The sequence below is a fragment of the Microtus pennsylvanicus genome, chromosome 1 (assembly GCF_037038515.1).
Source record: "Microtus pennsylvanicus isolate mMicPen1 chromosome 1, mMicPen1.hap1, whole genome shotgun sequence".
NCBI lineage: Eukaryota > Metazoa > Chordata > Mammalia > Rodentia > Cricetidae > Microtus > Microtus pennsylvanicus.
In genome coordinates, this window is record NC_134579.1 from 90,520,312 (window position 1) to 90,542,220 (window position 21,909).

The 21,909-nt window shown below is 46.4% G+C and overlaps 1 protein-coding gene across 2 annotated transcripts; it reads left to right on the forward strand.

Moving 5' to 3' along the window:
* Nucleotides 1-1,960: 1,960 nt before the first annotated feature.
* Nucleotides 1,961-20,318, forward strand: Zscan25 (zinc finger and SCAN domain containing 25). Of its 2 annotated transcripts, XM_075972679.1 has the most exons (6): nucleotides 1,961-2,111; nucleotides 4,320-4,724; nucleotides 7,246-7,447; nucleotides 8,164-8,255; nucleotides 9,615-9,738; nucleotides 12,912-20,318. In XM_075972679.1, exons 2-6 carry the CDS (start codon nucleotides 4,338-4,340, stop codon nucleotides 13,739-13,741), a joined length of 1,635 nt encoding a protein of 544 aa, XP_075828794.1. In that variant the 5' UTR covers nucleotides 1,961-2,111; nucleotides 4,320-4,337; the 3' UTR covers nucleotides 13,742-20,318. The 2 variants fall into 2 exon arrangements, with proteins under 2 accessions (XP_075828794.1, XP_075828802.1); XM_075972687.1 differs by lacking the exon at nucleotides 1,961-2,111 and having other exon boundaries at nucleotides 4,604-4,728.
* Nucleotides 20,319-21,909: the final 1,591 nt, after the last annotated feature.

Sequence of the window (21,909 nt, forward strand, 5' to 3'; positions counted from 1 at the left end):
CTCTCTTCCTCTCATTATATGCAATCCAAACTGGCCTCAGACTCACTATGTAGCACAGGCTGGATCTTATTTTCCTGTATAGCTCATGGCAGCCTGAGCTGATTGGGGATTACAGACTCACTATGTAGCACAGGCTGGAACTTGTTTTCCTGTATAGCTCAGGGCAGCCTGAGCTGATTGGGGATTACAGACTCACTATGTAGCACAGGCTGGATCTTATTTTACTGTATAGCTCAGGGCAGCCTGAGCTGATTGGGATTACAGACTCACTATGTAGCACAGGCTGGATCTTATTTTCCTGTATAGCTCAGGGCAGCCTGAGCTGATTGGGATTACAGACTCACTATGTAGCACAGGCTGGATCTTATTTTACTGTATAGCTCAGGGCAGCCTGAGCTGATTGGGATTACAGGCCTGCACCACCTTGCTAAGGCTTCTCTCTTCCATTGGTGAGTTTGGGAGACATGAAGTACATCAGCAATATTCTAACATAACCATTTCCCTCAAATATTGATGACTTTCCAGGCACTGGTCTCTTTCCATCTTATTATTTATTTCTTGTTTACTTACTTAATTTTTGATAGTTTGCAGAGTAGTAGTTTGGTCCTAAGTTGAGATCACAGAGATCTGCCTGTCTCTGCCCCTTGATTGCTAATATTAAAGATGTATACCGCCATGTCTGGCCTGCCTCATGTCGAACTAATCCCAACTGAAATGTCACCTGCTATAGACAACCTCCTTATCACAAGTTCTATCTTTCTTTTCCAAGAGAATCCATGTACTTGTCTTTTTTAGTAATTCTGTTATAGTTAAAATATTAAGCCATGCAGGTGGTGGTGGTGCATGCCGTTAATCCCATCCCAGCTCTTTGAAGGCAGAGGCAGGTGGATCTCTGAGAATTTGAGGCCAGCCTGATCTACAGAGAGAATGAGAGAATTCCAGGACAGCCAGGACTGTGACACAGACAGAGAAGCCCTGCTTCAAAAACAAACAAACAAAAAAAACAAAAAACAAAAAAAACACCAAACATACGGTCATTAGCCAGGCATGGTAGTGGTAGCATTTAATCCTAGCACAGGGAGACAGAGGCAGGCAGATGTCTGTGAGTTTGAGGCCAGCCTGGCCTACAGAGTGAGTTCCTTAACAGCCAGGGCTACATAGAAACTGTTTTGTCAAGCAAAAACAGCTTTGGGTAGATCGTGTTTATTTTGGCTTACAATTCCAGGTTACAGCCCTCACTGTAGGGAAAAGAGGCAGCATGAACTTGAAGCAGGTGGTCACATTCCACCCACAGTCGAGAGCAGGAAGATATTAGTTAATGTATGCGTGCTTACCACTCAGCTCCCTTTCTTCATTCTTTCACAGCCTAAGACCCAAACCCAGGGAATGGTGCCACCCACAGTAGTCTGTGTCTTTCCACATCATGCCCACAGGCCAACCTGACAGGGAGGGATTGTCTAACTCCTCGTTGAGACTTTGCTGGGTGATGCTAGATTGTCAAAGTGACAGTTAAAACTAACCATCATCTTTCCTAAAGGAACATATGTCAATCGCCTTCTAAATTATTTATGTTCAGGATCACTGAGGTGACTCAGTGGGTCAAGGAGCTTGGTCCCAAGCCCGGTGGTCTGAGTTCTATTCCGGGAACTACAAAGAGGAAGGTGAGACCTGACTCCTCAGGTTGTCCAGACACACAATAAATAAATACACGTAAAATGTTAAAATATTTATGCTTATACCCATAGACTAGCCTAGAGCAGAAAAGCCACTTTTTTGTAAAGATTCATTAAAAAAATAAATGTACGGAAGTGCGGTAGAGCCAGGAAATACATGGGGAGCCTGCGCTAATCATGACCCACCATAGAGATATGCCTCCTTCTGAGACCTCCGAGCGTCCTAGAGAGGAACCGGACGCGGGCCCTTTCATTAGGGCACCTGCCTGACAGCATCCGCCACTCACTTCCGGTCCGCGCTGGCCCGGGCAGGTGCTGAGCGCGCAGGCAGTCAAGGCCGCGGCCGGCTCTGGGCGGATCGGGCACGGAGCGGGTTGCAGCTCGGCAGGGCAGCTGCGGCCCGGAAGGTCGCCTCTCCACGCACAGCCGTGGTCCCAGGTAAGAACCGGGCGGAAGCCGGGCCAGGCGGAGAGAGCCTAATGCAGGGAGCCCACGCTCCGCGGGAAGACCTCGACCCTGCGCCTCTAAGAAGTGGGGCGATGTAGACGCGGATGCCGGGCAGTCGTTGGAAGAAGAGCCACGCGGCACCTTCTGTCTGCCAGAGGCCTGCGAGGAAAGACCTACGAGGGGCCTGTTGCCCGCAGGGCGCCGGCGGAACGAGCTAGGCAATAGCTGGCTCGTTCGAGAAAGCTCGATGTGGTAGAGAGACGAGTCCTGTAGGCGGAAAATGAGGGATCGGTTTAAGGGGCGGGTGGAGAAAAACACGAACAGCCAGTAGAATCTGTCGCCGAAGGTCGTGGCCTCTCGCCCGCTGGTTGCGCCAACAGTCTGAGCGCTTTTTGTGCTTTGGGGCAGGGGCCTGTCTCTCCAGCCTGCCCGCCCGGAAGTAAACGAGACTCATTTTACGGACTGCTTGGCTGCCTCTTTTTTCCTCAGGTGTAATGTTCGCTTCCCACCCGTTCTCCTCTCGCTTTCTTCCAGCTGTGTAACCACATTGCCCTAGAACTAACTCACCGTCTGCCAGCCTAAACCAGGTTCCGGGATTACAGGCAACTACTGCCATGGCTGTTAATCTTTCTTTTCGCGAGACGGGCTCACTGTGCAGTCTGTAGCTCTGGCTGTCCTGGAACTCACTATGTAGACCAGGATGGCCTCTAACTCATAGAGAACATCAGCCTCTTCATCCAAATGCTGAGAGATTAAAGATGGTGGGTGGGTTTTTTCTTTTCCTCTCATGTTTGTGTATGTACCACGTGTGAGCCAGGTGCCCACAGTGTCCAGAAGACACAGCAGATCTTCCGGAACTGGAGTTACAGCAGGTTATGAGCCACCGTCTGGGTGTTGGGAACGGAACCTGGGTCCTCTGCAAGAGCAATGGGTGCTCTTAATCACCGGGCTGCCTCTCCAGCCCATTCTTTCATCTTTTTAAACCTTCCATGTTTTTGGAGGGAGACGGTTCTATATTCTGCTTGCATATTCTTTCTGTGTCTCCTCTTTTACTTATTCTCTTGACACTTTTGTCCATGCATACAGCATGTCTTGACTATTGCTACCCAACTCCCCCCCACACTCCTCCCAGGACAGCCAAACACCCCTTTTCATATCCTCTTCATTTTGTTGGGATGCTGACTGATTTTACTGGCTTAGTCCTGTGCAGGTATATAAGCCATGTGTGGCAATAAATTCATGAATGCAGTGGCTGTGTCACATCGAAAGGACAGCACGTCACAGTACTCTTTCCCACCCTCTGGCTCTTAAATTCTTTCTGTCCTCTCTTCTGTGTTCCCTGAGCCTTGGCTGTGTAGGGGTGTTGACACAGTTGTCCCACATCGGGATGAACACCCAGCTTAGGCCAGTTATAAGTGTTTGTGCAAACTGTAAGCAGAAAGAGGCTTCCATGACTAAGGCCGAGAGTAGCCCATCTGTGGCTATAAACATAAATATTTAGAAGGTGGTTTGATGCTATGTCTGTTTAGCAAAACCATAGTTGTAAGTTCTCCCTTAGACCCAGTCTCCCTGGCTATGGGTTTTTGACCAGGTTTACAGTACCAGGCATGAATTCCCTCCTGTGGAGCAAGCCACAAATCCAGTCGGAAAGTAGTTGGTTACCTTCAAGCCACTATTAACAGCAATGGACATACCGTGTCTGGCAGGTTATTCCTTGTTAGAGCCTGAGGGCTTCCCTGCTATGTACTACCGGCAATAACTTTTCTCCTCCAGGGGCCTGGATAGCACCTTTCAGCACTATGAAAACTAGTTAATGGGGAGGAAAGTTGCAGGTCAGTTCCAGCTTGATTTCTCCAGGTGCTGCAACCAGAATGTATTGTGTCTTTAGCAGCAGGGCTTTACCATCTAGTTACACGGCAATCAAGAGCAGTGGCAATGGCCTGTGCAGCATTGTCTTTAGACCGAAAGCACCGTCACCGTCAGGCCACTAGTGGATTTGTTGGTGTTGACCTCAAAGTTTGTCTTGGTCTTGATTTTGCCTGCTTTGTTGTCTCCACCCTGACCAACCAGAGCCCCAGATCAGCTGATAGGATTTGAAGATCTGTATCAGCTTCCTGAGAACAAACAGAAAACTGGATGGGCTGACCTCCTGTGTGCGTTTTCTGTTCTCAGAAGGGCCCTCTCTGTTGTCATCCTCAGGCTTGCTGGAGCTTGAAGATGCTGAAAGAGCGCCTGGAGATGGCAGAAGATCCTCAGCAGCAGATGGGTGCTCCAGTGGTGAAACTGGAGAAGGAGCTGCCATGGGGCCGGGGAGGGGAGGACTCTAGTCCTGAGGCATTCCGGCTGAGGTTTCGGCAGTTCCGCTACCAAGAGGCTGCTGGTCCCCAGGAAGCCCTCAGGGAGCTCCAAGAGCTCTGTCGGCGGTGGCTGCAGCCAGAGCTGCACAGCAAGGAGCAGATCCTGGAGCTGCTGGTGCTGGAGCAGTTCCTCACCATCCTGCCCCGAGAGCTCTACACCTGGATCCGAGAGCACAGCCCAGACAGCGGCAAGGCTTTGGTGTCCATGGTGGAGGACCTGATGGAGAGCACACCGGAGGCCAAGGCGGTGGGTGAGAAGAGGGTGTCCAGGCCTTGTGCGGTTGGTGTGGGAATCAAAAGTGGAGAGGTTAAGGAAGTAGTGGGAATGGATGAGACTTAGAACCTGCTCCATCATCCCCTAGCCCCTAAACAGCCTTTCTAGAGAGTGGCTGCTGTTTAGCAAGAGTCAGAGTTGAAGAGATGGCTCAGTGGGTAAAGCACTTGCTCTGCAAGCATGAGGGCCCAAGTTCAGATCTCCAGGACCGTGTAAAGGTCACGTGAGGGAGTGTGCACGTGTACTCCCAGTGGTGAGATGGTGGACAAAGGAAGGGGAGTCCCCGGAAGTTTGCAGTCCAGTTAGGCAGACATTCTCAGCAGGGATGAGCAAGAGTCCTTGTCATAAGGTGGAAGATGAGAACCAGCGCTGGAAGTTGACCTCTGATCTCCACACATACTCAGGGGTGTACACGCCTGTACTCAGTACATGACATGAACACACTCATATGTATATATATACTTAGAAGATTTTTTTTTTTTAAGAGCCATCTCTAGGGAAGATATCCATGGTTTAGGCATCAGGGACCCCTGGGTGAGCTTCAAATCCAGTGAACGTGGTTTAGCTTGTATTCCAGGTCCACTGTGAGCTTTGCGTGCCCTTGGGGAAGAGGCTAGTGGCAGTGGTTCTGCCAGTGGCAACTGGGATTTAGGCTCAACCCCACTCTGTCACTCTGGGATTTCTTACTCAACTTTCGGTACCTCCACTCAGGCAAAACCAGATTTGTGGATTCACTTTGTTGCAAAAAGCAGTTTTAGAAAGAGCAGAGTGGGGTATATTAAAAGACCTTTTTTTTTTTTTTTTTTTTTTAGGGGCTGGGGAGATAGTTCAGTGGATGGAGCATTTGCTGTGAACGAATGAGAACTGGAGTTTGGTTTTCCAGCTCCCACATACATGCATAATGCTGGGTAGACTTGATAGTCTGTAATCCACTCAGGAGGTGGAGTTACTATCCGCCGTGTGAGCTGGCTAGGTAGACAGTGAAATCAGCAAGCAAGAAATCAGATGACAGACTTTGCCTAAATACATAAGATGCACAGTGATAAAGGTAGACACTGAAGTCACCCATTGTCCTCTGCATTTGCATGCACATGTACCCACATACATATCATACATGCATACCATACATACCAACACACATATCTACGCAAAGAAAAGACATTTTAAATAACTTGGAAATTTTTTGTTTTATTCTGTTTTGTGTATGGGTGTTTTGCCTGCAATTATATCTGTGGAGCATGTGCATGCAGTGTCTCTGGAGTCCAGATCCCCTGGAACTGGAGGTACAGCTACTTGTGAGCTGCCATGTGGATGCTCTGGAAGAGCAGCCAATACTCTTAATCACTGAACTATCTCTCCGGCTGTTAAATAACTACCGTAAGGCCAGGAGTTACCAGAGAGAGATGCTTACATTTTGTCTCACAGTTTTTTGGGAAAGTGTGGTGGCGAGATGATGAGACAGCTGACCACGCACATCTGCCTTCAGGAAGCAGCAATGAATGCTGCCGCTCAGCTCACTTTCTCCTTTTGTTTTAAAGATTAAAACATTTACTTCTTTTTATTGTGTGTATGTGTGTCTGTGTGTTAGAATGTGCACATATATTCGGGTATCCACAGAGGACATTGGATCCCCTGGCGCTACAAGCTGGTTGTGAGCTGCCTGGTGTGGGCACTAGGAACAAAACATAGGTCCTCTACAAAAACAGTATGTACTCCTTGCTACCGAGCTCTCTCCAGCCCCTCACTTTCTCTTCTGATTCAGTGTAGGACCTCAGCCCATGGGATAGTGGGGCTGCATTTAAGCTGGGGCATGCTACCTCAGGTAACCAAATCTAGACACATAACCCTCCCAGAGAAGTGCAGAGGTTTGTCTCATAGGTGACTCTAGAACTGTCAAGTTGATTATCATTATTAAAATCTATGAAAGAGAAGAAAAGGGAGCGGGGCTTGTTTCTATGAGAATGTCACTTCAAAGCTCCACTTTTTGTAGAGCCGCTCTTTCTCATTAGCTAGTTCATTTTAGAAGCATTTATTTATCTTTCTTCATGTGGAAGAAGTCAACAGCTTTCTTTCCTTTCTTCTTCCACCTTTTGTCTTTTTTCTCTTTTGCAACTCCCCTCCTTCCTTCCTCTCTCCTTCTTTCCTGCTCTTCTTTCTAGTCTTTTTTTTTTAAACAGGGTCTACTGGGTAGCCCCGGTGTGCCTGCAATTCACTAATTAAACCAGTTAGACCAGGCTGGTTTTGAATGCAGGGGTGGAGGGATCCCCCCTCTACTGGGTGCTAGGATTACAGCTTGGACCATCATACTGGGTTTATGTGGTGCTGGGGATGGAACTCAGGGCTTCAGGGCTTACAGGGCTTCATGCATGCAAGGCAAGCACTCTACTAGCTGATTTGCACCACTAGCCTTGCTTTCTTTTTCAGTTTTATTTCAGCTCTTTTTCTAACAACCTCCAGCAGGTCTCATTCTAACTGTTGTGTGCATTCTTCTTAGGTTCCATGCCATGCCCAGGGAGAACAGCTGGTCACAGCCCTTGGTGGAGGATCTTGGCAATCAGGCATCCACTTGGGGCCAGTAGAAGTCAAGCCTGAGTGGGGGATGCTGCAGGGGGAAGGAGTTCAAAGCCTGGGCCCAAGCACTGCAGAACAGCTGAGCCAGGGCCCTGGAGATGGGACACAGGCCTTCCAGGAGCAAGGTAAGATGCCAGTGATGAGTATGAAAGGTCAGCACTGGGCTAAGCAGTTACTAGTAAAGTATAATACTGAGTCTTCCAGGCTGCTTCCTTTACCCCAGTAGGAAACAGATGAAATAGTTTTTTACACCTTGACTGGTTTTATGGGACACATCTAGAATCATGTTCTCTTATCATTTCTTCTTCCTTCCCCTCATATCCCTTCTAGAACCACTAGGAACTATGCTGATGATATGGAAGAGTTAGTTATTAAGTGAGGAGACAAGCCATACCCACATGAGGCTTCATTATTACTGAGTCTCAGAAAGTTGTTTTCATGAGTGACTCAGGAGTGTGACTAACTCTGAGGGGACAGGGTTGGGATAGTCTTCTCAGCCAGAAAAGGGCAGGGGACTCCCAGACTCTTGGCTATAGGTCATTGTGGTACTGAACTAATTCTCTCTCTTTCGTTTTTATTATTATTATTATTATTATTGAGATAAAATTTCTCTCTGTAGCCCACACTGTTCTGGAACCTGCGTCATGGAGCAGGCTGGCTCGAACTCAGGGAGATCCACCTTCCTCTGCCTCCCAAGTACTGGGATTAAAGGCATGTGGCCACCACTGCCTGGCCTTGATGTAATTCTTTGTGATCTGTAGTTCTGAGATGGTGTGTATTGGGGTAAGGTGCTTTTGAATTGGTGGACAACAGCCCTGATCCTTTTTTGTGTTCTGCTCAGCACTGCCCATTCTTCATGCGGGTCCAGGTCTTCCCTCTGTGAGCACCAGAGACCAAGAAATTGCTGCAGGGTTCCTTGCAGCAACATCCCAGGTGAGCTAACATTTCTATTTTGGAGATTTTGTTGATTTGTTTATTTTTTGAGACAGGGCCTTACGTAGCCCAGGTTACCCTTAAACTCAATATGTAGCTCACAGGGCCAGAGAGATGAGTCAGCAGTTGAAAGTGTTTCCTGTTCTTCCAGAAGACACAAGGTAGGCGTCCAACATTTGTGTCTGATGGATTACAGCTTCCTTGTAGTTCCAGCTCAGCAGATCTGAGGCTCTTTTCTGGCCTCCCAGAGGGTTGCACATACGTCTCTTCCTCTTTAAGTAAATCGTTAATTTTTTTTTTAAAAAAAAGTAGAAGATGATGTCTTTATGCTTCCAATCCTTGTGTTTCCACACCCTGAGTACTGGGATAATGGGCATGCAGAGACACCTTACTGTGTGTGTGATTCTGAGGATGGAGCCCCGGGCTTTGGACATGCTAGGCAAGCACTCTACCAGCTTATTCTTAAGTACCATACTCCATTTTGTTTATTTAACATGCTTTATTCTTTTAAATTAAAATGTATTATTTATCCTCTTGTGTGCATTTGTATAAGATAGATGTGTGGGTGTCCATGCCACTACACATGTCGAGGTCAGAGGACAGCTCCGTGTAATCATTTCTCTACCTTTCTGTTGGTCATCAGGCTTCACCTACTGATCAGTTCTTTAAAAAAGCATAACCTTAAGGTGGGGCTTGAGGGAACACACAGGCTTCTAGGCTCAAACTTGAGGTTGCTGAGATGGCGAGGGCAAGCAGGGTCATAATAGCAGGTTCTGAACGCTGTTGGAAGATGGCAGTTCTCCCAACTCATCCGGGGTCCAGTTACTTCTGTCTTTGCTGTGCTTGAGCCTGGTTTTGAAGCTACTGGTAGACTACCCCACCTTTTTTTGACAATGTATCTAGTGTATGTGTTGTGGGAGGTGTGCCACAGTGCTCATGTAGAGGTCGGAGGACAGCTTGCTAGAGCCAGTTCTCTCCATGCACCATTTCATTTCTAGGAGCTCAACTGAGGTCATCTTGCTTGGCAGCCAGCACCTTAACACACTGAGTTATTTCACCAACTCTAGAGTTCTTACTTTTTTCTCTCAATTTATTTTTATCTTTTTTAGGTGTATGAATGTTTTGCCTGCACATATATGTGTATGTATGTGCATCACACGTGTGCCTGGTGCACTCAGTCCAGAAAATGGTATCTGATCCCTAGGAACTGTTAGTTACAGGCAGTTATATTAGTTGTTATATAGGTACTAGGAACTTAACCCTGGTCCTCTAGAGGAGAGCAAGTGCTCTTAATGGTTGAGCCATCTCTGTAGCCTCCAGTGTTCTCTCTTTATCCATAGCAGTCTTTTGTTGTTTTAGGGTCTGGGGCCTTTTAAAGACATGGCTCTGGCTTTTCCTGAAGAGGAATGGAGGCACGTGGCCCCAGCTCAGATTGACTGCTTCGGGGAATACGTGGAATCACAAGACTGTGGGGTCCTTCCAGGTAAGATTGTTGCCTGGCACAGGTAAGAAAGGAGTTTTGAAAGCTTCAGTTTAAGAGTCTTGTCCTAGCCGTAGTGCTGCTGACCAGATAGTATAGGGAGTCTTGGAGGAGTGTGCCCATGACTAAGGGGCATCGAGCACTAGAGAGAAAGAAAAGGAGCAGAAGAGAAGTGCTTGGTCTGCTTCTCCAGCAAATGGTTACTGAACACCCCCTGCATGCAGGCCCTATGTATGCATGCAGGCTTTCCGTTGGAACAGGGAGTGCACTGGATGAGAGAACGTAGTGTGTGGGTGTGCTAATAAGTGTAGCGTAAGTGAGGGCTAACTGATTATATCAGTGTAAAAGAGGCCAGGGGAAGAGAACTCTAAGTTGTGCTCTTTATAGAAATCTGAGTTAGATTTGTGTATGTGTGGTGTATGTGCACATGTGTATATGTATGCACATAGCTGTGCTCATGCTCAGAGGAAAGAAGAGGGAGTGTTGGGTTTCTCCCTTTGTCACTCTTTCTTACTCCTTTGAAGCGGGGTCTCTCTCCCTAAACCTGGAGCTTGACTTTTTCAGCTAGACTGACAGTTCTAGTGATTTTCCTGTCTCTGCCACGACAATAGTGGTGTTAGAGGCATGTATAAGACCACACTGGGCTTGTTTTATGCATGCTGGGATCTGAACACAGAGCCCCTGGTTACACAAGTGCTCTTAACCACTGAGTTGTCTCTCCAGCCCCACTGAGTTAGATTTTTGAAGGAAGTAAAAGTCTGAACTAACAGAACCTTAAGTGGGGGGTGGGTATTAAAATCTGTCAGTCAGTTCAGTATCAGGGCAAGGAGGTGGTAAGGAGTAAAGAAAGGTCAGAGTTCAGGGTTCATGGTCATGAAAGGTGTTGAGGTTGTTGATCAAAGGAAAAGAAGAGGAGCCATTAATGGGACATATTAGGAAGCTGGGTATGGTTATGCAGGCCTAAGATTTCCCCCTTCAGGATTGCTTATGAAATTTGTCCGAGATAATTTGTCATCTTTGGACATAATTTTTATGGCATAAACTGTGCCTTTTTGTATTGATAATCTTTCCGCCAATCTGTCATAAGCTTTAGACAAAATTCGATTGTCATATTCAGCAGTTTTGATTCTCTTAGTTAATGTTTTAGTTTCTATAGAAAGGGACTGCTGGAACTTACGATCTAATTCAGTTGTTCCTTCTTCCATAGTAATGAATTTCTCCTTAATATCAGCCTGTACCTTTTTTAAATTTTGCTCAGTTAACCAAGTCATGTTAAACAAAGATCTGTTTTCTTCCTGGAGAACTTTAAACTGATTCTTGAGAAGATTGTTGTCATTCTTAATAGTTTTTAAATGTTCAACCTCTGCCTTAAGAGATTTCATCATTTTTCTATTGTCAAACCATATAGTGCTAAGGAAAATTATGAATCCCAGAAATATCCATAGATGTGGGGTGATAGACACCTCTTGTAAAATCTCCCATATGGTACATTCAAAAAAGCTGTTGAAATTTGAAACAGTCATGTTCTCAGACATTTTATTTATAAAAGAAAAAATTCTTTTATCTGCAATGACCGGTTCCTGCCAGTGGTGGCGAAAGAGTCCATTTGAGTCCACGTGGCCTAAGTCTGAAATAAATGACTCAAAAACAAAATTCCAGCACTCGGGAGGCAGAGGTAGGCGGATCTCTGTGAGTTCGAGACCAGCCTGGTCTATAGAGCTAGTTCCAGGACAGGCTCCAAAGCCACAGAGAAACCCTATCTCGAAAAACCAAAAAAAAAAAAAAACAAAATTGGAGCAGACACCAGGCTGATTAATAGCAATTGGGCCAGAAAAGGAACAGAGAGAAAGCCGTCAAAGGGACCGGCGTGTTTGAGCCGGCTCGCAGGGCCGCTGTCATGTGACCCGAGCGCAGGCGGAGGTGTGAGGGGAACAGAGACTGATCACGCTGTTACAGAGGCGCTTGTGCCACTGTCAGGCAGGGTGGGGCTGGGGAGTGCTAATACTCCCATCCCGTTTGACTTTTTAGCAGGCACCAGGAAAGATCGAGTTGCTCAGAATCTCAGCTGTGTCCCCAGCCGTAGTCGGACCGGCTGAAAGGGCATAGTCTGTGCACCCAGGGAGACCACCGCTGGGAGCTGGGAGCGGTGGCCCCAAAAGACTCCGATTTGGGGCGGGTCTCCGCAAAGCCCCACGTTGGGCACCAAATGTATTGGCGTAAATAAATGCAAGGCGAAAATTAAAGAATATATACAGTTTTAATGTTTAAATAAACTTACAGAACCGAGGTTCCCGCGTAGCATAGGAGATAGGAAAGAAAAAGGGCCAGCGGCCTCCCGTGTGCCCGATTTATTCATATGCATTCGCCCGAGGCAAACCCGCCCCCTAAAGGAGCTGGCTTAACCCTACACATATTAGGAAGCTGGGTATGGTTATGCAGGCCTAAGATTTCCCCCTTCAGGATTGCATGAGTTCAAAGCCAGCACGTGTTACAGAGCGAGATCCTATCCCAGAAAACCAAACCATCACCACCACCAAGATGAAAGGATGCATTTGGAGGAGAAGACGTGGTGCATGAAGTTCCCTGGGTGGTCACTGTTTGAGGAAGGCGGAAAGGGAAGTGAGAGGAGTCTCCTTTCAGATGTTTCTTTCTAGCAAGGCAATAGCATCACAGTGGGAGAACAGGCCTTCAGGTCTGAGGAGGAATGACATTACAAACAGCCTTAGATAATATGCTGGAACCTGAAAGCATAGGCAGCCATGGGGGGCCTGGAGAAGAGAGATGGCAGCCTGTAGGTCTCTTCATTCCTTTCAGATCCCCACAAAAAAGTAAACTTGTTCTTTTGTAGGTTTGGGGAATGGTGGTGGGAAGCCCATACCTAGTTCTGACCTAGCCTACCTCTCTCCCGGCATGCAGAAAACCTTAGATAAGAGTGGGAAGTTACAACAGGCGTTTGTGTCTGTCTGCCTGTGTGTGGAAGAGCTGGTCTTGCTCACATTTGCAAGTGGGAGAGGGTGAGGCTATAAGGTCACAGCAGCTCTTTAGAGCTGTCAGAGAAACAGGGACAGAGCGACAGAAAGACAGGGTTACACCTGATTTCTGGGTGTGAAGGAAAGTAGCAGTTGGAGGGTCTGTGCTGGAGCATCACCACAGTGTTGACCTCCTTTGCCATACAGGTGCTGGGAACAAGGAGAAGGAGGCCAAACCCCAGCAGGAAGATCTGAAAAGAGCATTTGTTGGGTTGACTTCCGATGGATTTGGAGAAACCGCCATCCAGGTTCCTGGACCAGTGGGTGCCTGTGAGCAGGAGCCTGGGGGATCTGGAGCCAGTTTACCTGGGCTCCCTGCTCCTCAGCATGGGGTCCCCCTGCCAGACACCCTTAACACCCACAATTCTTTCTGGAAACCTTTCCAGTGCCCTGAGTGTGGAAAAGGGTTTAGTCGCAGCTCCAATCTTGTCAGACACCAGCGAACACATGAAGAGGAGAAGTCCTTTGGCTGTGTGGAGTGCGGGAAAGGTTTCACCCTGAGGGAGTACCTCACCAAACATCAGAGGACCCACCTGGGCAAGAGGCCCTATGTGTGCGGTGAGTGCTGGAAGACCTTCAGCCAGAGGCATCACCTGGAGGTGCACCAGCGCAGCCACACAGGGGAGAAACCCTATAAGTGTGCGGACTGCTGGAAGGGCTTCAGCCGGAGGCAGCACCTGCTGGTGCATCGCAGGACACACACTGGGGAGAAGCCCTACACCTGCGAGTGTGGCAAGAGCTTCAGCAGGAATGCCAACCTGGCGGTGCACCGGCGTGCACACACTGGGGAGAAGCCCTATGGCTGCCAGGTATGCGGCAAGCGCTTCAGCAAGGGGGAGCGGCTGGTGCGGCATCAGAGGATCCACACGGGTGAGAAGCCCTATCACTGCCCCGCCTGCGGCCGCAGCTTCAACCAGAGGTCCATCCTCAACAGGCACCAGAAGACCCAGCATCGCCAAGAGCCCCCTGTGCAGTGAACATATCGTGGGCCAGCTCTGCCTCGGGGGTGACTTGCATTGTACCGAGTGTCCTGGGCAGTGCCCAGTGAAGGACAACAGAATGTGCTCAAGCAGGAGGAGGACAGAGCCTGGTGTATGGAGAGCTTCCAGAGGGCCCACAGTTGCCTTCACCTGTTGTAGGGACACACAATCCTAAGCTTCAGTTTTTTTGGGGGAGGGGAGGTTGTTGGGAACCCACCTCCTAAACAAGTTGCGGAGGTAAGGGCAAAATTTTATTGCATATTGGCAACTTGAAGCTCATTTTTTTTTCATTTTGAAAGATAAGGTCTCGTATTATTTAAGTTGGTCTCAGACTAGTTGTGTAGCTAAAGATGATCTTGAATTTCTGATACTCCTGCCTCCATCTTCCCAGTGCAGGGATTATTGGAATGTGCCACCATACCTGGCTTATGCTATGTTGAAGATGAAACCCAGGATTTTGTGCATGCTAGGTGGGGTACCCTACTGACTGAGGTATGTGCCCAGCCTTGAAGCTCAATTTTTAGAGAACTCTGTCTTGCCTGCGATATCTTTAGCTCAGGCCTGCCTTCCCTCTATTTTTCATTTGAAAATATTTATTAAGCACTTACTGTGCTCCTGGCTCAGAGAATGCCATGGTGATTGGGACCAGTGAGATCTTGGAGCTTGTGAGCAAAGCCGGAGCAGTAGCTTGTAAGTATCCCAAAGCACGTGTTATTGCAAGTGCCACATCAGAACCTTGGTACACTCCTGTTACGGTCTGTCCGTGTGTGAGGTCTAACATGCCCTCCACCTCAGGTGGGGACTTCTCTCATGCAGCCTTGTTTATTTAGCTTTCTTTGGCAGCCTTATTGTCGCGGACTAGAACGTACTACCCTCATCTGTAAAGTCTCCCCCTCCCACTACTCCTTGCACTGTAACCACAGCTACTAGGAAATTAATATTTTGCTACTGATCATTGAATAAACGTGAACATATTTTAAGACAATTAGTAACTTCCCTGAAAATACCTGATGAATTTAATCTGAAAGACAAACTAGTATTAATGCTCTGTATTTGATGACACTTTCGTATACATAATACCTCTGAGAGTGAGGGGCGTGTGTATGTGGTGTTGGGGATTAAACCTATAGCCTAACATGCTAGGCAAGCATCATGCCGCTAAGCTGTATCCCCAGCTCTACCTCTCCCCTTTTTTAGAAGTTAATTTTTTGTGTAAGTTGCTCAGGCTTTCCTTGGAATTGTTTTGTGATCCATGCAAGCCTTGAACCCTCCAGCTCCATCCTCTGGAGTAGGTAGAGTTCCACATCTGCTCCACCAGAGTGGCTGACCTTTTTGTTTTTATCTCGTTCATCCTGTGTTTATTGAGGTCCTGCAGTGTGGTGAAGCGTTTCTGTAATCTTAGGTTGCACCAGTGAATCAAACAGGGACTATCCTTGAGCTTGAGCTGAAGAGATGGCTCCATGGATAAGAGAGTTGCTACTCTGACAGAGGACCCAGGTTTGGTTCTGGCAGCTCACAACAGGCTGTAGCTGCCCCTCCAGGGGATCCAACACATTCTTGTGGGCTTCTGTCTTCCAGCTTCTGTGGGTACTTGATTCCTATACACAGACCTCTCATGAGTATGAACATAATTAAAAATAAATACTTACAGGCTGGAGAGATTATTTAGCCATTAAGAGTACATATTGCTCTTGCAAGAAGACCTGAGTTTGATTCCCAGCACTCACATTGCTCAATGTCTCCTGTAATTCCAGCTCCTGGGGATTGGACAACCTCTTCTGGCATCTGTACACAAGTGCATATCCACAAACAGACACATTGACATGTAAATAACATGTTTTAAGAAATCCCTGAGCTTGTAGGATTCTCAACTTTGCAGATGAACTATATCTTCAGAGCCTGTGGATAGCCCATGAATCCTCTGGGTCTGAGGATTTTTTGTGCGTTGTGTTTTTAAGATAATGGCCTCGTTATGTAGACCAGGCTGGTCTCCAACTCAGAGAAATCTGGCTGCCTTTGCTTCCTCAGTGCTGAGATTCAGGATGGGGTTTAACTTGGAGCTTCTTGCTCTGAGTTGCATTTCCCATCCACCTTATGTTCCTCTCCAGTCATTTGGACTCTTGTCATCTGACATTTAGGAACGTGAATACCAACTTCTAGTTTCATTTCTATTGCTGTGGTCATATAACCTGACCACCATCACCACCACCCCCCCCAAAAAAAAACAAACTAAGGGGGAAAAGGATGTAGCTCACAGTGGCAGGATGCAGTCAGTTACTGTGGGGAAGTCACAGCAGAAACTTGAAAGCAGCTGCTGGTCACATCATTCGGTCAAGATGAGAAGGCTGGAGAGGTGACTAAGTGCTTGAGAGCTGCTCTCAGAGGAGCAGGATTTGGGTCCCAGCTCCCATGTTGGGTGACTCAAAAACATTTCTAACTCTAGCTCCAACGGATCCAATGGCCTTTGTTGGTCTTTGCAAGTACCTGAGTGCACGTGTGCGCGCGCATACACACATACACACACACACACAGATTCTTTTACACATCTTAAAGAGCAAGTGGCAGGTAGATCTCTAAATTTGAGGCCAGCCCGGCCTACAGAGTGAGTTCCAGGACAGCCAGTCTCGAAAACCTGTCTTAAAAAATAAACAAAAAGCAGAGAGATGCACGCATGCTTATGCCTGCTGTGTTCAACTTTTCTTATTCAACAGGCTCAGAACCCCTGACCACAGTGTGGGCCACAGTTGTTGGCATCTTCCCACATCAATCAAGATAGTTCCCCACAGATAAGATCACAGGTCAAGCTGATCTCAACTGTGGCTAAGTGAAAGTTCCCAGGAGACCATTGGACTGTCAGGTTGACAGAAGAAGCACGCTGCAAGGTGAACCCCATTTTGCATGTATGTGCTGGCTCAGCAAAGTTGGGTTGTCTGTAGGCATTAAAAACACATTTCCTTAGTGACAACCTGGGGCAGGGGAGATCCTAGAGATAAAACATTTGCTGTGCAAGCATCAGGACTGGAGTTGAGATCCCCAGTACCAAGTGGGCTTGGCTGCTCTGCCTATCTGTAATTCCATTTTGGGGGAGGTGGAACCTGGTGACAGGTCCCGAGAGCAGGCTGGCTAGCCTGACTAGCTAAAGAGCTAGGTCTGGGTTTATCAATATACAAGATGAAGAAAGGGGGGAGAGAAACACCCAATATCAACCTTGGTCTTGCACACATGTGACCACCCAGACACTATATACATAAGCAAAAAGGGCAATGTAACTACATTTTCTTGTATTAATTCACTGGCATGAAAGGTTTTCCCTGCTGTTAAATTCTTCGAATTTTATTTTTACATGTGTGTGCACATGCATGTACACACAATTGCCATGGTACACATGTAGAGAGGTCAGAGGACAGTTTTCAGGAATTGGTGAGTTTTGGAAATTGAACACTGTTTTTCAGGCCTGATGGCAAGCACCTTTACCTGTTAAGACTTTTTTTTTTTTTTGCTATTCATAAATTTGAGAACTTAAGTAACATGAGTATCCCTCATGCCATGGCTTTGACTATGGGCTTTTGAGGCAATGTCTTGTTGACTGTGCTGTTATAATTGCAAGCTATAGTTTTGCTCAGAGTGCCTCCTGATAGCCTTTAACTGAGACTCATTTTGCATTGTAAATGAAGTAATTAGGGGCTGTGGGTATTTGCTGTGTGTGCATGAGGAATTGATGGGGTCACTCCTCAAAACCCATATGAGCCTCAGTTTGGTGGAGCTTACTGTCCAGCCGTCTTAGCTAATAGATGAGATTCAGGCTGGTGAGATTCCCAGTCTTAAAACAGAAGGTGGGTTCCATGAGGAATGGCCCCTAAGGTTAGCCCCTGGCCCCCATAAACATGTATACATGCACATGTGTCTCACACACGTATGTGTGTGTGTGTGCATACATACATATGACAAAGATACATGGTAATGACAGTTACATGTGATTTTTATTTCCCATTTCTTGGCAGGCAGCCGTGACTTATATTTTTGTTTTGGAGACAGGGTTGCTCTGAAACTCTGGAACTCTGTAGACCAGACTGACCTCAAATTCACAGAGATCTGCCTGCCTCTTCCTCCCTCCCAAGTGCTGGTACTAAGGACACCTGCCACCACTTCACCACGGCATTTAATTTGTTTTATTCTTTATTTGTGAGTCTCTGTGTATACTGTGACACAGTGTGTGTGTGTGTGTACTATGATTCTATTCCTAGGACAATGTAAACTGATGTCTACCTACCTCAGATAGGGAGCGAGCATCAAACCGGAGTACCAATACCACCAAGGTCCAACCTAGCAAACAAATGAGTTTATTGTGGTTTTCTATAATATAGGGGAGGGTGACCTACAGGAGCAGGTGCATCCCTGAAGCCCAACTCAGGATGGATGAGGGATCACTGCAGGACTTGCAGGCAGCTTGACAGACTCTGCATAACTTAAACTGATTCTGGAAGCTTGAGGAGGGAGGGCTTTGTGAATCTGGCCCATTTCAGAGACTTCCTGAGACTAGTGAGTTGCTGACTGAGTTTTAACCAGTTTCCCTTTAGAACTTACTGAGTCTCAACAAGTTTCTCTCTGAGATGGCATGTTCCAGTTTGGAGATAATTGCTACACAACCGTGTGTGCAGGCACACAAGTCCACAGCAGCTGCACAGGACAGAGGACAACTGGGAGGAGTTGGTTCTTTCATTTTACTGTGAATCTAATGAATGAGACTCTAGTTGTCAGACTTGGTAGCAAGTACCTTTATCTAAAACCTGTTTCACCAGTACCATCAAATTTACATTTTTAGATTAATTTTGTGCAGATGAGTGTTTTCTCTGCGTGTGTGTCTGTACCATGTGTGTACCTGGTACACTCAGATTCCCCGTGTACTAAGACAGATGGTTGTGAGCCACCATATAGATGCTTGGAATTCAACCTGGGTCCTCTGGAAGAGCAGACAGTATTCTTAACTACTGAGCAGTTGTTGAAGATATGGAGCAGCGGGCTACGTTCCTGGCACCCGGCCACTCACACGGCTAGCTTTATACCCGAAATAATTACACGGAAACTGTATTCATTTAAACACTGTTTGGCCCATTAGTTCTAGCCTCTTATTGACTAGCTCTTACATATTGATCAAACCCATTTTTAATAATCTGTGTAGCCCACGAAGTGGCTTACCAGGGAAGATCGTAACCTGCATCTGTCTGGAGTGGGAGAATCATGGTGACTGCCTGACTCGGCTTCTTTCTCCCAGCATTCTGTTCTGTTTACTCCACCCACCTGAGGGTTGGCCTATCAAATTGGCCAAGGCAGTTTCTTTATTAAATGAAAGTAACTCCTCCATCAAGCAGTCTCTGCATCCTCCCCTTCCCCATTATTATTTTTATGTGTATGAGTGCTTTGCATGTATGTATATGCACTGCGTGCATGTCTGATGCCCATGGAAGCCAGAAGAATGCACCAGATAGTGTTACAGACTGTATGGGTGCTGGGAACTGAACCCAGGTCCTCTACAAGAGCAGCAAGTGCTCTTAACCACTGAGCAACCTCTCCAGCTCTTATTGAATTTCTAATCAGCAAACCCCATTCCTATCTTTTTAAGTGTGTCCACAAGTTCATGTGAAGCAAGTGTAAATTTTATCTGAGATGCCCACAGTAAACAATGCTGAACTCTGTGTACTAAGTCAGCTTTTTCCATTCCAGATCTCAAACAGATTAGGCAATGCTGCTTCTGATATGGGGGAATGGCTAACTGGACCTCTGTGTGACACGTGTATTTCAAAACTAGGCAGGGACCAGGGTTTTATATACTAAACACAACAGTGTGTATGTTTCTCTGAATAATAATAACAAAAATATTAATGTGTACACGTACACCAGAGGACAACCTTGGCTGTTGTTTCTCAGGTGGCCATCTTTTTTTAAATAAATACATTTACTTATTTTGTTTGGTGTGTGTATGTGTGTGTGTGTAGACATCTTAAAGAAGTTGGTTCTCTCCTTCCACCATGTGGGTCTTGAGGCTTGAACTCAGTTCATTCAGGCTTAGTTGGAGGTAGACACCTTTACTGCTGAGCCATATTGATGTCCCCATCTTGTTGAACAAAAATTTGTTTTTAAATTTATTTTTGTGGGTGTATATATGTTTTTCCTGCCTTTATGTATGTCCTTGTGAGTGCCTGGCTCCTCTGGAGGTCAGAAGATGTTGGCTTCCCTGGAACTGGGGTCATAAATAATTTCAAGCTACCATATAGGTTTGAAATTGCACATGGGTCTTCAGCTAGAACAGTATTTTTTTTTTTTTACCACTAAGCAATCCAGCCCTCCATCTTGGGATGTAAAACAGGGCCTTTCATTTGTCAGGAACTCACCAAATAGGCTCAGCTGGCTTGTCAGCAAGCCCCAAAAGTCTTCCTGTTTCCACCGTACCACAGCACTGTGGTTACAGATGTGTGTGTAGTTATGCTCAGCTTTCTACCTGCATGCTGGAGATTTGAACCCAGGTCTTGATGCTTGCACAGCCAGTGTTCTTAGTTGCTGAGCCATCTATACAGCTCCTAGATTCCGTTCTTAAAAGAAATTCAGCTGGCCTTGGTGAGCTCCCAATAGATCAGCTCCACTGTCTCAGTGGGTGGGTGCACCCCTCGTGGTCCCGACTTCTTTGCTCATGTTCTCCCTCCTTCTGCTCCTCATTGGGACCTTGGGAGCTCAGTTCAGTGCTCCAGTGTGGGTCTCTGTCTCTATCTCCAACCATCGCCAGATGAAGGTTCTCACTCAGGATAGTGTTTTCTATTTCCATCCATTTGCATGCAAAATTCGAGACGTCATTGTTTTTTACCGCAGCGTAGTACTCTAATGTGTAGATATTCCACACTTTCTTCATCCATTCTTCCATTACCACAGGGCAGGGAACCCTGACTTCTCTTTGGACTGGAGAAGGAGGGGGAGAAGGGTGGGAGGAGGAGGAGGGAAATGGGAGGCTGGGAGGAGGTAGAAACTTGTTTTTTTTTTCCTTTTCTCAAAAAAAAGAAAAAAAGGAAATTCAGGATGAGGGGCTGGAGAGATGGTTTGGCAGCTAAGAGTTTTTGATGCTTTTTCTGGAGAATGCAAGTTCAGTTTCCAGCACCCACTGTAACTCCAGCTCTAGGGGATTTGATGCATCCATGGGTACTCACACATACCCACACACAATTAAAAATAAATCTTTTAAAGAAAACTGTGGGCTGAGTGATTTCTTACCCTTAATGACCTGTTTTCACAATAATCAACTATTTGTTGCTTCCTGTAAAGGCAATCAGGTTTTGTTTCGTACTCGGCATGGAATCCATACCTTGCTTATATTTGGTGCTGCTACAATTGTAGTGCTAGGCAGTCATTTATTAAAATTGGTGCATTTATTGATTTAAACATTTGATATTGAACAGTCCACATAGTTACAGAATCTGATGTTCAATATATTTCATCTTCAATCAGTTGAAGCCTCTTTAATTTGACTTTATTTAAAAAAAAATGTATGTGTGCATGTGTGTAGACCTGAAGTTGATACTGTCTTTCTTAGTTAATTTCCACTTTTATTTCACTAAGACAAGGTTATTTGCTGAACTCAAGAGTTTACAGATTTGGCTAGCCTTAGCTACACGGCTTTCCCAGAGGTCCTCCATCTCTGCCTCCTGACCAACCAGAACTGGACATTTTCCATTCATGTTCCCTAGATAAATTTCTTTTTTTTAGACAAGGTTTTTTTGTGTAACTCTGACCATCCTAGAATTTGCTCTGTTCCAGGCTAGCCCCAAACCCAAGAGATCTTCCTGCCTCTGTAAATGGAGACTGCTTGTTTTTTCCCAGCCACTTAGACCCAAATAATAACAGAGAAACTATATTAATTACAACACTGTTTGGCCAATGGTTTAGACATATTCCTAGTTACCTCTTACCTCTTAAATTAACCATTTCTATTAGTCTATGTATTGCCACGTGACTGTGGTGTAACCTCATTTTCTACATGTTCCTTGGCACCTGACTCGTCCTCCTTTGACAGCTATATGGCATCTGCCTGTCTCTGCCTTCTGTTACCCTTCAGTTTATATTCTCCCACTGACCTATATTCTGTCCAGCCATAGTCCAGAGTAACTTCTTTTGTTTAAATA